At 38.5% G+C, this 17,007-nt stretch overlaps 1 protein-coding gene across 2 annotated transcripts in view; it reads left to right on the top strand.

Moving 5' to 3' along the window:
* The window catches only part of ais (aramis), a 91,493-nt gene extending 74,699 nt beyond the window's left edge, over positions 1–16,794 (top strand). For both annotated transcript variants that reach the window (XM_067159306.2, XM_067159305.2), the window contains 4 exons: positions 1,604–1,754; positions 14,130–14,205; positions 14,407–14,571; positions 16,589–16,794. In XM_067159306.2, coding sequence (XP_067015407.2) covers positions 1,604–1,754; positions 14,130–14,205; positions 14,407–14,571; positions 16,589–16,745 — 549 coding nt within the window. In that variant the 3' untranslated portion in view covers positions 16,746–16,794. The remainder of the gene's footprint in view (positions 1–1,603; positions 1,755–14,129; positions 14,206–14,406; positions 14,572–16,588) is intronic.
* Positions 16,795–17,007: the final 213 nt, after the last annotated feature.

The raw sequence follows: 17,007 nt of genomic DNA, 5'->3' as shown, positions 1-17,007 counted from the left end.
TAGAGAGCCAGGAATAACGGCCGAGAGGATTCGTCACACTGACCATGTGTTACCTAGTAATCTGCAGGCTTTTGGGATGAGCAGCGGTCGTTTGGTGGGCAAGAAGGTCCATTGGGACTGTAGTTTGGTTTGGTTTAGGAGTGTTTATAAGATTATAATAATACATATTTCATTTTTGTGAAATTTAGCCAAATTGTTGATGGTTCATTCGTTCCCGGATATTCCGTTTTCCCGCGGTCCCTCGAAAAACGGAGAATCGAGGTTCCACCGTAATAAGGGCACACACTACGTGTGTATTACAGTCCCACTTCCTGGGTTTCCACCTTTGATTAAATTCAATAAAAAACAAAACAGTGACTTTCCAAGGGAACACTGTGACCATCTGTTGTATTTAAAATTATAAAAAATTTCAGCTTAGTAGTTGAGTTCTTAAAAAATTATGCAAGGATTTTGTTTAAGGTATCAACCATGGAAATCCATTCACTGGTTCTTGCATAATTTATATTGTATTTAGTAACTAAATCATGATCCTTAAAGGAACAATTTTATTGTTTTTAATTTCCTTGAATTATGATCTAAGGAATAAAACATCTCGCAAGTTCATGGAAGCTCCACTGAAGCTTATTCGTCTAATAACATCATTCCACGCCATTTCTCCACAGACATTTCAGAACATACTGCTTAATTAAGAACTAGTATTAGGTTTAATGGTCCACCCAATCAATACACTTCACTTTACAAGTATATATTTTATATTATTATTTTTTTTTTAATATATACATCGAGTTGAGCCTCTATGGACTGCGTGGTAACAACCAACTTCATTTCAGTGTCTAGGTCTTGTTCTTGTTCCGGCTTTGACTTCCTGCCAGTATCTTCTGAGCCCAGCGACAAGTGCCTGTTTATGCTCTTCAGACAAAGGTCCTTTCCGTCTTCTGGAAGTTGATTATATTATAATTATATTATATTATATTATATTATATTATATTATATTATATTATATTATATTATATTATATTATATTATATTATATTATATTATATTATATTATATTATATTATATTATATTATATTATATTATATACATAATATGAATATGTTCTCACTTGTAAAGTGAAGTGTATTGATTGGGTGGACCATTAAACCTAATACTAGTTCTTAATCAAGCTGTATTAATAGAGATCTATATGATGAAGTTTGTAAATTGCAAATACCACTTAGTCGAGCAGCTAGTGTTCTTCTCAGACCATAGTTTGCAACATTTTTATAAAACGACTCTTTTATTGGGAATTACCAAGAACTAATCATGCTGCTTTTCTTGGGACCTTTTTCAGTTCTCTAATCAAGTACTTGTGGTGTGAGTCCCATACATTGGAACTGTCCTCTAATTGGAGTCTTACCGGAGACTTATTCACCTTCTCCTTTACATCTTTACTAGAACCCCTAAATACCTTCATAACCGTGTGAAGTGATCTGTAATCTTTCTTTACGACCTAATTGATGCAATTACCCTAATGAAGATCATTGCTTATATTAACACCTGGGTACAATCCCCCATCAACACAGTAATTGAAGCTGAGTGTATGTGTGTCTTTTGTTGCAGAGGGACAACGTGGTGCGTAGTTTCCGAGAGGGTAAGATCTGGGTACTAATCTGTACCGAGCTGATGGCCCGTGGTATTGACTTCAAGGGTGTTAACCTGGTCATCAACTACGACTTCCCACCAAGTGCCATCTCTTACATCCATCGCATAGGTAAATTTGCCTTTCTGCATCAACTGGACAGAGAAAATTAGCCTTCTCTTTCTCCGCATCAAATCACAAAAGCCCTTGATAGTTGATTGCTTATTGTAAAAATAACTGAATTTGCTTGCTACCTTACAGACCACGAGAGTTGTAGTCTGACATTTGAGTGGCTAAAACAGTAACGACGACATGCGCTGCGTTGCCATAGTTACCTCCACCTGTGATATACTATCATCCTTTAGTACAGAATAACCAGGCGAGTTGGCCGTGCGTGTAGAGGCGCGCGGCTGCGAGCTTGCATCCGGGAGATCGTGGGTTCGAGCCCCACTGTCGGCAGCCCTGAAGATGGTTTTCCGTGGTTTCCCATTTTCACACCAGGCAAATGCTGGGGCTGTACCTTAATTAAGGCCACGGCCGCTTCCGTCCAACTCCTAGGCCTTTCCCATCCCATTGTCGCCATAAGACCTATCTGTGTCGGTGCGACGTAAAGCAAATAGCAAAAAAAAAAAAAAAATTAGTACAGAATAGATTGATAGTTGTATTATTTAATGCTAATTGTTAATGGTACACTTCAGGAATAACCCATCATACGAAGATGCTAGTTCATCAAAAAAAAAAAAAAAAAAAAAAAAAAAAAAAAAAAAAAAAAAAAAAAAAAAAAAAGGAAACCACAATTAGTCAGAATGTGAATGAAATATTTTTACCCGGATTGGATAATAATCTTCCGGAGAAGTGAATTGCTCCTGTGAGGTCCTTCAAACAGGATTTAAGCTTACTCCCATGGCTCAGGCAGTATGTTCCTGGGAAATTGTACAACCAGCCACTTATTAAATAGCAAAAATAAACTAACAAAAAAAATAATATTCAGAAAAGAAAACATGTAAAGCAATAAATAATAGCTGACAAAGTATGACTCCGCATGATATTACAAAAGCGATAGAGAGCAAACTCAACCACGTGGTGACAGCACTGCTAAAATGTGGCATCACTGGGACCATTGTCGAGTAGGGTTAGTTAAATTTTTCTCACTGTTAGTGCTAAACAATGAAGAAAATGTGTCATTTCAACAGACCGCCTTGGTCACTATATTAAATGTTGAGTAAAAACACAATGACACATGTTTTGGCCCTATTAGGCCTTCTTCAGCCTTGAAAAAGAAATATAAAGTTTATAGAAAAATTCTAGGAAAACACTACAGTAAAGGTCCATCAGAAAGAATTGGTCTGAAATGTTTTAATTTGTCTTAAGGTAAAAAAGCATAACCAAAAATCATAAAGAAGAATTTATAAAAACACTTCTTCTTGAAGTCTTGATGAAAAGTACTTGCTTGCTTGTTGTTTAAAGGGGCCTAACATCTAAGGTCATCGGCCCTGATGAAAAGTATCAGTAACATCGAAATAGAAACTTTTCTAGGCTGAACAGTATAGTCTTTTTGTTTTATGCAGGTTAGAACAAGATAAGCTGCCAGAAGCATAAATGTAGCCTACTTGGGTCATATACAGAGTTGCCAACTACTACGGATTTTCCGTAGTTCCTACAGTTATCTCACATGTACTACGGTAATACCGAAATGGTAATGATTATTATGGATTTCACAAAATCGAAAGGCTCTTTATAAATTTTACATTTCTACTTTGTGCTTATGACAAGTTAAAACATTTCAAGATCAATTCTTTCTGTTGGACTTTTTTCTTTGGATGGCCATTTTTATTCTGTACTTAACATCTCTTCAACACTTACTAAATGTACGTAACACGACCTAATAGGTTGAAAGTCGGTTTCGATTACAATGCGGTCGTGAACATTCATTATTCATTGACTTGGCCCTCAACGGGCAACTTAAACGCACTCTATAGTGCGATGGTAGTAGTACCAGACCTGTAGCTTAGATCCTTTCCAACAGAACAAAGATGGCGTAGGCCACCATAGCTCAATTGGTAGAGCAACCGACGCGAAATCGGGAGGTTGTGGGTTCGGATCCCACTGGTGTCTGGATGGCCATTTTTGTTCTGTACTTAACATCTCTTCAACACGTACTAAATGTACGTAACACGACCTAATAGGTTGAAAGTCGGTTTCGATTAAAATTAAATTAATGCGACGTATTACCTTTCTTTGAGCTCGCATACAGTCGAGTTAGTGCAATGGTTTCTTCCCCAATCAATTACGTCTATGTCCACGTGCAAAGCCAAGGTGCTCCACCTATTTGTTTACATAAGGGTTAAACTCTCGTGAAAAACAGTATAGTCAAGAACAGCATAAACTAAAAGAACAAGAATTTTTGTGAAGGTAAGAACAGTGAAGAGCAGAGTGATTGAGGACAAAAATGATCTGCAACAAATCATTCTTTCTGAAAGCAGTACACAGCAGTGTGTTCATACCTAGGAACATGAAAAGTTCTGTGGAACACGCAAGTGTGTATTTTTTTTTAGACGTGAAGAGTACGGATGCATTGAAGGACAATAGAAGACGCTCTTGTTTCTTTTTATGACAAAAAGGGACAGTAATAGTGTAACGTGGGCTGAGTGTTATTTCACACGTTTTTTGCTTGAACACATTCTTCTCGTACTTGCAACAAACCATGGCACTACGGACAACTACATTTGAAGGTTATTATTATTATTATTACTTATATATTATCCCTGCATATACTTCTTGGTGAGAAATAGAAGCGCCAGGGTCTCATAGCTGCAAGCTTGCATTCAGGCGATGGTGGGTTTGTATCTCACCGTCGGCAGCCGTGAAGATGGTTTTCTATGGTTTCTCATTTTCACACCAGGCAAATTCTGTTGGTCATCACCACAGGAAGTGTCCCTGGCACGAAAGCTTGGACGTACTCCTACACATTGGTCCAACACCATAAAGCAAGCAACTAAGACCTCCCTCGTGAAGGTTTTGTGTCTGGCTTACAATGGGAAAGAGTGGAGAAATATACACGTAAGTCTCTATGGAGAACACAATCCCCAACAGTGAGGAAATAATTAGAGAGAGGAGTATGAATAGGATGAACATAATGACTGGTCAGTATGGGAAGAGTAACAACAGAAAGAGAAATGAGGACAAATATGGAAACACAGAAGGACAATCTCCATTGACTTCTGACATTGTTGCCAAAAATTAGACATGTTTTTTCCTCATCATTTCCAGTTCTTCTACATCTATTTGTTCTTAACTCCCAGTCAGCTTGTTTCTACTTTCCAGCTTCATAAGACTTGTCTGTGTCGGTGCGACGTAAAGCAAATTGTAAAAAGAAACAGAGAGAGAGACAATAAGATAAAGGTGCATACAGGAAGACTAAGAACAAAGGGCAGAAACAGCAAGAGTGTAGGGGCCTAGCAGATCAATGTAAGTAATGGAAAAGAACAAATGAACAGAGGAACCATGTGGCAGTCATCCATAGATTCAACAGTCATGGCTGGCAGGTGCATATGTATGCTGTGCAGCAAGTTTTAAATCCATTAAATGGATCTCCTGTTATACAGCTGGAATCTTCTATTGTGACCTAATACTCAATTATTTTATATATGTATATTGATTTTAACATGACATTCCATTGTTTTCGCCAACGGCCATAGCCGTGTTGAAACACCGGATCCCGTGAGATCTTACACGTAATAAATATCATTTTTGGTCCGTATTGATGATATTTGATTGAAATAATAACATTAAGTTATTTATTAGACCACCTAATCAACCAATATCGTCTTGGATGATTTACATAAATTTTTTAACTAATAGTGGTACATGTTTCGCCTTCCCTGAAGGCATCATCAGCCATAGTCTTAACCTTAAATTAAAAATAAGCATCTAAATAACATGTAATAATGAAATGAATTTTATAAAATCTTGAAGAGATTTGAAGTAAAATAACATTAAAAATAACAATGATGGTTTAAAAATACAATGTGATGAGATATAATAGTGAAAGTATTAACAAAATTAACATTAGAGGGCTGCTAAAATAAGTGCAATGGATAAAACAACAGATTGTTAAACAACAAGTAGTAAGATTGCATAAAAATAAAGTTGATAGTCTGGCGGTTATAATTAGACGATGGCGAAAAATCGTATATAATCAAAGTAAAGAAGAGAGAATAAAAGTCAAAGTTAGTCGAGAGGTCCGAAGTTAATCATGATCTTGAAGATAAAAGACATAAGTCAGAGGCATATGGTGAAGTTGTAGAACACGTTGAGGATATGAAGTTGTAGAATAGAAGTTGAAGAACAGTTTCAAATAGGATCTCTATGGACCATCTCAAAATTTGAAGTAATGCTCAAATGTTGTAAATTGTGCGTTTGTAGATATTCTAGTTGAAAAAGCATATAATAGTGGAATCATTTGACGGTGACAAAGATAACTTGTAACGTTATGAGTTAGAAGTATTTGTAACAGTAGACTTCTTGCTACGTGTGTTACAGCTGAAGGTTTGTGCTGGAGGGGTAACGTGAAAAGCTATACAGTTTAATACATCTTACTCAGAATGTGTGCACTACTTAACCTAGAATTCCATAGCAAAGCATGGGTACATCAGCTAGTTGCCTTATAAAATAAAAGACATACATAAAATCTACCTTAAAAGCATATGAACCTTTGTGAGGATCCTGTTTTCGCCCTCGAGTTGATCACAGGAATTTCATCAAACCAAGCTAAAATGTCATCACTTGAAGCCATCGTCACGCACTATTGTTATTTTTAATGTTATTTTACTTCAAATCTCTTCAAGATTTTATAAAATTCATTTCATTATTACATGTTATTTAGACGCTTATTTTTAATTTAAGGTTAAGACTATGGCTGATGATGCCTTCAGGGAAGGCGAAACATGTACCACTATTAGTTAAAAAATTTATGTAAATCATCCAAGACGATATTGTATTGATTAGGTGGTCTAATAAATAACTTAATGTTATTATTTCAATCCCGTGAGATCTCCGAAGTTAAGCAACATTGGGCGTGGTCAGGAGTTGGATGGGGTGCCACGCGCTGTTGGTGGGGGGTAAGGGAATGGAGGAGCGGAAAGGAACTGGCCACCCTACCGCACGTAAACTCCGGCTCAGGAACACCTCTGCGGAGGTTCGGACCTGCCTTTGGGCAGAATAACCCTTACCTACCCCATTGTTTTCAAGGGACATTAATTTTAAGGATCCTCACAAAGGTTCATATGCTTTTAAGGTAGATTTTATGTATGTCTTTTATTTTATAAGGCAACTAGCTGATGTACCCATGCTTTGCTATGGAATTCTAGGTTAAGTAGTGCACACATTCTGAGTAAGGTGTATTAAATTGTATAGCTCTTTACGTTACCCCAGAAATGCGACAGGGAAGTCACCATATGTATGTCTTTTTTCACCTCAAGGTTGGGTTAGGAAATTTTCATTGCAATGGCTGGCCCTCTTGCCTACTATCAGTCACAGTCAAGTTGGGGTGTTTTCACTATGATGGCAGGCCCACTTGCCTACTGCCAGTCACAAGGGAGTGTCTGCCCCACTTTGTCACCTTATATTTCTGTATGTAAACATTGTCACTAAACATGAAATTCTTATTTGCCTCCAAAATATGTTGTTCCCCAGCCACAGGTTGCTTTCCAGGTACAGTTCCGAGCTTGGACTGTTCAGTATCCGTAGGCGTATTATGTTCACTGTGTTCACTTTTACAGTCAGAATCACTGTTTTCGCCCTCGAGTTGATCACAGGAATTTCATCAAACCAAGCTAAAATGTCATCACTTGAAGCCATCTTCATGCACTAATTACATAACACATTAATACAATAAGTTGCAAAGGACTGTTTCAACTATGAAACAGCATACAGCAATAGTGAAACTATAACACAGAAATTAGTGCCAACGTGACTGGTCGCGCGGGAAGCAAAATGCTCACCGTTGATGATCACTGATAATTCCTCTCTCCGTGTCCCTTCTCAAGGTCACAGATGTGTGTTTCAATGCATCCATCCTTCTTTCAAAACTGCAGTGCGAACATGCTGTATAAAAGAGCAGATGATTTTCAATGACCGTGAGCATTTTGCTCATATAACGACCACTGGTGGGGTAACAAACAATACTACTCTGCAGATCCAACCGCCCAGAGCTGGAATGATCAGGCCACAGACAGCTGTAAACACCCCTCTGCCATTATTCTGTTAAGTGAGCACACTGCTCATTTCAATCAGCGCCTCAGTGTAGGTATCAAATAGCTGCAATACTATGATGAACCAGTGTGTGACATATCATTGAAATTGAAAACCTACAACCTGTTTTCCAGTCGTGGACTGGGCCAGGGATGGAATAAATGAAGCCCCTATCTTGTGGCGAGGATAGAAATCGTTCTGGCTGCCAAGGCCTGTCGCACTCCTCGATGGCAATGATTAGTGACTGACAGATGAAATGACAATGGAAAGTATTGCTGGAGTGAAAGATGACAGGGAAAACCGGAGTACCCAAAGAAAAACCTGTCCCGCCTCTGCTCTGTCTACCATAAATCTCACATGGAGTGACCGGGATTTGAACTACGGGACCCAGCTGTGAGAGGCCAACGCGCTGCCGCCTGATCCACAGAGGCTCTGACCTACCATTAGCGTCAGAAAATGCATGAACCAGAGGAATGGCATGTTAAGGAAGAAAGTTATCTAACACCCCAGCTACTTCCCGCCAATATTTAGATATTCTGTTTTACTCGGTACGCAGCAGTAATCCCATCTATCGGAAATGAGTGGCAACAGAAAAGACAGAGTACATCACAAAAATCAATGGTCATTGTAATGTTATTGTTGAATAATTTTATGCCGGGCTGAGTGGCTCAGGCGTTTGAGGCGCTGGCCTTCTAACCCCCAACTTGGTTCGATCCTGGCTCAGTCCGGTGGCATTTGAAGGTGCTCAAATACGACAGCCTCGTGTCAGTAGATTTACAGGCATGTTAAAGAACTCCTGCGAGACTAAATTCCAGCACCCCGGCGTCTCCGAAGACCGTAAAAGTAGTTAGTGGGACGTAAATCAAATAACATTATATTATTAGAATAATTTTATGAGCTTTCGATATTGTAGGCCTTCACATTTAGTTTTCTTCTGATTTTGTGATATTACGGCATCTAATGTAAAGCGAGTCTTCCTTTCTTTCAAGACTCCCTCTTGTCTTATTCTTCAAGCGGTCGTTCCTCGATTTTTCTTATTTTATAAACTTCTTCATAATTTTCCTTGTCGATATGGACCAAAGACCATAAATTTTTTCGCTGTAAGACAATCGTGCCAAAAGCCGAAACCTTCAATTTTCGATGCACTGGACCCCTTCCTATTTTTCTCTCTGATTAGTGTTATATAGGAGGATGGTTGCCTGGTTGTACTTCCTCTTAAAACAACAATCACCAAGACCACCTCTCTTACCATAGTCAGTACGGTAAAAATGAATAAGACATAAATGATTCAAAATTGTATTCTCTATCTTTTGTTATGTAGTACTTTTCAGTAGGACCAATAACATACATACAAGGTATCTGGGTTAAAGGTATAATAATATAAAATTTAATAACTTGAGAAGTAGTGGAGATGTTTACTTGCGGTTTGTATCTACGAGTAGAGTAACTCAAAATGTTTGTTTACTTACCTAATAAACCTTGATATGCACACCATTAGTGGCGTGACAGGCATCTAATCGGTATTCCAATTCTCTCCAAGTGTTCTTAGCATTGTAGGCGTAACATTTGCGATAGCTGCACGAATGCGATGACGCAGATCTGGTAGATCACAAACTGGTATCTGCTACACTTGGTTTGGCGTAATGTCGGGGCTTCTAGGGGGCCAAGCAATTGATAGATACCTCTCCCAATCCAGCGATCTGGGAACTCACGATTTAAGAAATCCCTCACAACTTCCACATAATGGCATGGTGCACCATCTTGCTGAAAGATCACATCACGAGGAAGTTGTGGCACAACATACTGCTCCAACATGTCTAGGTAACGTGTTCCATTAACTGTAGGTTCCACGAAGAAGAATGGGCCAATAACCCTGTCCTTCAACAATCCACACCAAACATTCACTTTCAGAGAGTCCCGTTCCAACTCTATCACTACCTGGGGAGTTCAGATCCCCATATGCGGCAATCGTGCTTGGTTACCATGGCGGAAATATGGAATGTAGCCTCATCCGAGAAACATACTGAACCGAGGAATGCCTCGTTTTCATCAATTTTTGCCAGAATTGTTCCACGAATGCCTTCCGTAGCGTCCTGTCTTGAGGTTTGATTTTCTGACGAAGCTGCAGTTTGTACGCCCGTAGGCACAACCTTTTGTGGATGACATTGTGTACTGTCGAACGAAGTAACTGTAACTGCCTATTTGCTTGTCGAATTGACTTACGAGGGCTCCGCTTGAAGGACTCGCAGATTAAATCAACAGTAGCCTCTGAAACTGTGTGCTTGGCATGGTGGCCCGACATCGACAGCAAGGTCCCAGATTCTCAAAAGGCGCCTGTCCCATTTCATGATTGTTACGTAAGTGAGAACATCATCAGTTGATAACCGTCCATACTCATGCCAAAATCTACGTTGTACTAGTGTAACGGATTTTATCTCCGCAAGCGAAAGCACACAGAACACCTTCTGCTGTGGAGTCCTCATGGTTACTTGCGCGCTTCTCGAGAACAATGCCGTTATGTGCGTGTGGTGCCACCGCAAGCGAACACAGAAAACATTTTGAGTTACTGTAGTTGTAGAAACAAACTGCCAATAAATATCTCCATTATTTCTCAAATTATTAAGTTTTATATTATTATACCTTTAACCCGGACACCTCGTATTTAAAAATGAAATTTTATGCACCTTCCCCTAAACTACCATTTCATCCAGAGTGAATAAAATTATTTATAGCCTTGTCTGTAGTTCCTTATTCCCCGACTTCACATACTGATTTTCATTAAATTCTGTTAACCCATTTTCATGTGGCTTGGCGTTAATATGTACTTAGCAACAAAGATCCAGATTTATCAGTATATCTGTTATCATAGCCGGGATGGTAAAAATGTGTAAGATATAAATGATCGCAAATTTAATTCTTTATAATTTTAGTTATGTAGTATTTATTGAAAGGACCATTAAGAACATAAATATTTGAGAATTAAATTTCAGGCCTTCCCCTAAACTACCATTTCACTCAGCGTGAATAAATTTATTTATGGCCTAGATTGTAGTGACTTATTTCCCAACTTTACATACCGATTTTCATTAAATTATCTTCAGCCGCTTTCTCGTGATGCATGTACGTATGTACATATATACAGGCAGAAATTACGAAAAATTAAAACGTGCATTTCGTTGTTACTGTGGTCACAACAGATACAGAAATACCATTCATTTTAAATTCTGAACAATGTACAGTCAAAACTCTTATTTTATATATATAGATATATTATTATTCTTTACCATTGTTTGTCAGCTGACGTTGGCTTGAAACAAATCGAAACATGTACTGACCAATTGTAACTCTTCATGTGTAGTACAAGTATTGATTAGTTTGACCTTAATTAACATTTTATTTTGTAACTGATGTCTGTCAGTACGGATCGCAACGAAATTTGTAACGATTTACAGTATATAAGTATGGTGTCTGGAAAGCAAATTCTGATTGAGGCAAGTGAGTTCTTCCACTGTAATGTTTCTGATCTCATTCATAATGTTTTCTTCTTGTTCTTCCAGTGAATGAGGATTTATGTGATAAACCTCTCCTTTCAGTCTATCCTCAGAGTAAAAATCACACACTGTTTGGGAGCGAAGAGGGAAAGACACCAACACTGATCACTGTCTGCAAGCACTTCCGACTAGCTGATTCGTATTTAAAATACTTTCTCATATAGAGTAAATAAATAAATTGAAATAAGATGGGGAAAAAATCTGCTTTGCTGATACACTGTAAGTTTATCAATCTTATTTATTCACTAAAAACATTGTATATGTTTCGAGAAAACAAACATTCTCTTCCTCAGCGATAATGTAAACTTATTTCATCTTTTTACACACAAAGATGCGCTGCTATAATGAAAGCATCTTAGCAAATGAACAATCCACGGCTTTGACCTTTGATTGAGCACTAGCTATCGCAGTCTACAGACCAGCTCTGAAGGACAGAACCATTGTTATCGCACACCTGACAGCAGAGAAGGAAAACTCTCTGTCATCGGTGAAGATTTAAAAATAAAGCCCTGTAGTTAGATATAGTAGAGTCTAGAACTATACCGTGCTATAGATTTTGTGAAGGAGGACAACTTTAGTCGTCGGCTGTAACTTGATCTGAGTGTATTTAACTTCTTCCTGCATACATTGACCAGTTCAACTCAGTTTATGGATGTGTTTACGATGGTTAAACAGACCAATCCTGGCATAAAACATACACCCACACAAATCACACTGAATGGATGGAGGAGAGCGGGGTTGTAATTGATGGAGTTTTCTTGCTTGTCGCTTAGCCTCTTGATGTCTGCGGCGTTCTCTTTCAAACAAGTTCACAGCGGTGGATGTTGTGTTCCGCCACAGTGAACGCACAGTAAGCTGGTCCTTAAAACACTTAAGAGGGGCTCCATGACGTCTACTCCCGGAGCAAAGTTCATCATAAAGAATTTGGCGGGGAAGCCTGGTATCACCCATGCGGTGAATATGGCCTAACCAACTCAGTTGATGAGCGATGATTGTTGTCTCAATGCTATTTAGCTGCGCTTTGTCAAGAACTGCCGTGTTGGTCACATAATCCTCCCACTTAATGTTCAAGATGAATCTCATTTTCTCTTGGTGGAAGCGCTCAAGTTTTTTGATATCACACAACTCCATAACTTTAGTGATGACTGGATAACTACCTAGGTATACTCCACACTGCTTTACTTCCAAATTGACGTTTTGGCCGATTTTGGCTCTGTCCAGTGGTTATGCGCTGAAATGTAGACACCCAACCAATCCAAAGCTGCCATTCATATTGACATATATCAATGGAATACGATCTCGAAACCTAGTTGCCAACACTAATATTTACATTCACCACGTGTTAACCTATCTCGCTCAGCATGTATGGTGTTCAGTACGGTTTGCGATCTTTTGCATTTTTCTTCAGTAATTAATGTTTTTCATATTAGTCTTTATCTCTCTAGTATAGCATAGTTTACAGTTTAGCCTAGCATAAGTTAGTACAATACAGGTTTAATAGTTCAGTATATAAAAATAGCTTTAGTTTTATTTACAATCGTGCATTGGTTTGTGTACTAAGCGGTTTACTGTTTCCGAGGTGGAAAAAACTGTTAATCGAAGCTGTGGTGAATGTCAGCGCTGATGACTGGAGGAAAGTTGTGTGCATCATATACGTACAAACAATAATACGGGAGGCATGGAAGAATGAAGGTGTAGTGGAGACCTGTGTCAAAAGTTCAATATCTTTGGGAGCTGGTGATAATGACAGTGCTTCATTGTTGGAGGTTTCCACTGACTCTGAGATCATTGAAGTGTTCCCTTTGTAGCCCATAACCTCCTTCCTCTGCCAGCCATTAGCGGTGGGTGATGTGTTATTTGCTCATTCTGTTTTATTCTTAATAATATATACTCTTTTTTTAGTATACAATATTAAATAGAAGGAAGGATCCACCTTTCAATACTCTGTTGTTAAGTTGAACCGTGAACTGCAAGGAAAAAGAGAAGAAATATTTCCTGAATTTTACGCTACAGATGCGATGGTCAACAGAGAATGGATAAAAGCCAATTACGCATTGAGACACTTCATGACGCGTTTTGCTGTTCATGGTTTTCACCACGGTATCTGCACGAGAGACATCTACCACCAACCGGATGAACTATGTGTGTGCAAACTTTGTGATAACCCATGTGACAGATATCACGTAATGACATGTAAGCGCAGAGAAATATCTCTGGCAAAATTCTGTGAAAATGCTTAAGAGTATGTCCTCTAATTATGCACATTGTGCGAAATTAAATTAAATTAAATAGAAGTTACAACCTGTTCATTTGCGACTGGTTTCAACACATTTGAAGTGTCATCATCAGCCAATGAGCAAAGCAGTGCAAAAATTAAGTCATAAAGGTCTAAAAACAACTAACACAATGATCTTTTTTTAGTGTCGGATGTTGTTAGTAAGTGTAGTTTTGTGAATTTGTTTTCAGTCCAGATTCATTACCTTTTCTGAGAATGGTGTTATATTTTACAAGGGCTGTTTGCCGCGGTCTATTCCATCAGCTGTTCTTGCAACAATAGCGTGCTGGCAACAGAGGAAAGGTGATGCTCATTTGTTTTGCGAAACGTCAATTTAGAAGTAAAGCCATGCGGAATATAGAAAGAGAGCTATGGTAGGGTGTTCTCTCCTTGTTTGACACTGTATCATACCAAACTCCTTTGTTCCAGGACGGACTGGACGAGCAGGACGTCCAGGGAAAGCAATTACCTTCTTCACAGAAGATGACACTGTGTGCTTGCGTAGGTGAGTATCTTGATCTGCGTGTTATCTTGTCAGTATTCTTTCTAATTAACCTTTGAATACACCTGTATGGGATTCTGTGTAAGATTGACTTTTATTTTTCCAGAGATCAGCATGGTAGATAATAATGATAGTAAATTAATGTTCTGATCAATAAGAAGTGAATACTTTTCCTTTCAAGACGCACTAATTTTTGTCCCTTAGCATTGCCCATGTGGTACGAGACTCAGGCTGCGATGTACCTGAGTATCTGCTTACTCTAAAGAAGGCAAGCAAGAGAGCGCGTCGTAAGCTGGAGTCCAAAGCCCCCACCAGAGACAGTATATCAACCATACCGGCATACGAGAAGCATCGCAAAGAGAAGCTTAAGTAAGTGACACATTATACAATACCTACTTACTAGTTGGCGCAACAGTCCATGTTAACCCTGTCTTTTAAAAACCTGGAAGTCAACATTAAGAACTCTGGCCACATGCAAGTTGCAGTACTCTCACATAAAAACATCAGTCAAGAAACTGCAAGGTGGATAGATAGTTTGAATAACCCGTAACTAACATACATACGAACACCTTCATTATAGGACTGTCATGCTTATCAGTGTTCAGCCTGCAAGCCTCTGAAAATTAGCTGAATGCCTCCACAATCCTCTATTTCTTATTACCTCTTTGGTAGTTCAATACCAGTGAAAGCAACAAGCAATCAGTTTCCTGTCTCCGCCAAGGCATGTTAGCCAAGGCCAAGCTCCACATCACTTCAATAATTGGCCAAAGAACAGCCAATCAGCGATTGTACATACACAGTGGCAGACCAGTAGGCAAGCAGCACACTTATATATTCAGGTGGAAGTGTGATGCTGCTTCACCAGGCGAGTTGGCCGTGCGGCTGTAAGCTTGCATCCGGGAGATCGTGGATTCGAATCCCACTGTCGGCAGCCCTGAAGATGGTTTTCCGTGGTTTACCGTTTTCACACCAGGCAAATGCTGGAGCTGTACCTTAATTAAGGCTACGGTCGTTTCCGTTCAACTCTTAGGCCTTTCCTATCCCATCGTCGCCATAAGACCTATCTGTCTCGGTGCGACGTAAAGCCACTAGCGGAAGAATAAAAAGAAAGATGCAGCTTCATTTCACCTAGAACTTTGTAGCAGTCTGATAGTGGAACCCTTGAAAATGCTGAACAACATTTACAGTACCATATTTTCTTGGACCTCGACCTATAAGCATTCACTAAAGGCTAAGCCTTGTCACTCCAATCCTGCTGTTCTTTTCACTTCCTTGGAGTTTTTACATCCCATCAAGTATGTCTTCCTTGATCTTCCTCTTCCTTTTAGTATTTTTTCCTTCAAAGACGTTTATGACCTACAAGTTTTGACTTCCTTCTTTCCATACCCTTTACCAGTCTCCATTGCTCATTGAGTTCCTTTAGAACATTTTTATTCATCTTTTTTTTTTTCAGTTGCTTCTAGTGACTTTCTTTCCTTTTTCCCAATAGTCCAGCTCTCACAACCATAAAGTAGTACACTCCCCACAAAGGACTTTACAAAAGCCTTTTTTGCTTCTAAACTTATATTCATATTACAGTATATATTGTGATTGAGTTTGCATAATATTGGGAATTATATTTAAAATTTTACATTCTGCTGAATAACTTAAGTGAGCAAATGAAAAGAATGCTCTTCTTTACCAATTGTGGATGACCAGCAACTGGGGAAAGAGTATTCATTTTTTCAATAATTTGAGTCTGCCATGCCAAAACATTGTTGAAGTACCATCTTTTAAGTTTTCAGGAGAAACAAAACAATATTTTAAACTAAACACAAAAGGTTGAGAACATAATGAAAATCACTTTACCTTTATTTGTAATGCAGCAATCATAGCAAGTTGAATTCTTACACTGAGTAAATCAAACATTTGAGTTATGTCATATTTAACTTTGATTTTCTTTCAAAATGTTGTAATTTCATTGCCCATTTTAAGTCGAACTGTTGTAAGGTCTGTAACCGCATAACTGATTTTCAGAAGTATTCACTACTTTTATTATGAGAACACTTTCTTACATCTTGTTGGAAGGAATTTGCATGTTACTGTAAGTCATGCAGTTTACGATACCTCCTTTTGAATGTCTTTACTACTAGCTACATGCATCTTCTCTGTTTTCATCTTCCTAAGATTTCTTTTCCCACATTTCTCTGATAATATTACATTATTTTGCTATTCTCTCTGGTTTCTGCCATGCTCTGTTTATTAACTTAACAGGAGTGTAAAGTTCAGATTCAGTTTCAATTTCACCTCTCTCTCTCCCATCTAATGTTATGTTTTTTCCCCCTCACATTTCCCAATTCTCTGCTGCTGATCAACTTATGAGTTTTGTTAACATTTGTTCTTTCAGAAAAAGGATTGAGAAGACAAAAAAGTTAAAGAAGAAACAGGAGCAGAAACGTGATGATAGCAAGACAGAAGAAACATTAGTAAAGAAGAGAAAAGACAGTGATCAGACAGCAAAAGTACCTAGGAAGAAGAAAGGAAAAATATCAGATTCGGCATGATGCCGTATAAGATGAAATGATTTTCTATTAAATATATTCTGTTAGAAAACTTTCTTTTCTTTTTTTCCTTTGTATCACTTCGTAACAGTTACCAACTCATTACGTTGGACTGCTGCATCTCTACATGTGCAGTTATTACAAGTGCACTTGAATTTTCTAGTTTCAGAGTTTGTACTCGCCAATTTGCCTGTCCACATAGCTCTCTGGCGCATCAAACTCCTGCTCTCCAACATAGCATCTCACAGATCTCTGCACATGGTTA

Source organism: Anabrus simplex, chromosome X (genome assembly GCF_040414725.1).
Source record: "Anabrus simplex isolate iqAnaSimp1 chromosome X, ASM4041472v1, whole genome shotgun sequence".
NCBI lineage: Eukaryota > Metazoa > Arthropoda > Insecta > Orthoptera > Tettigoniidae > Anabrus > Anabrus simplex.
Note: the sequence above shows the minus strand (reverse complement) of the source record. Positions and strands in the feature narration are given on the sequence as shown.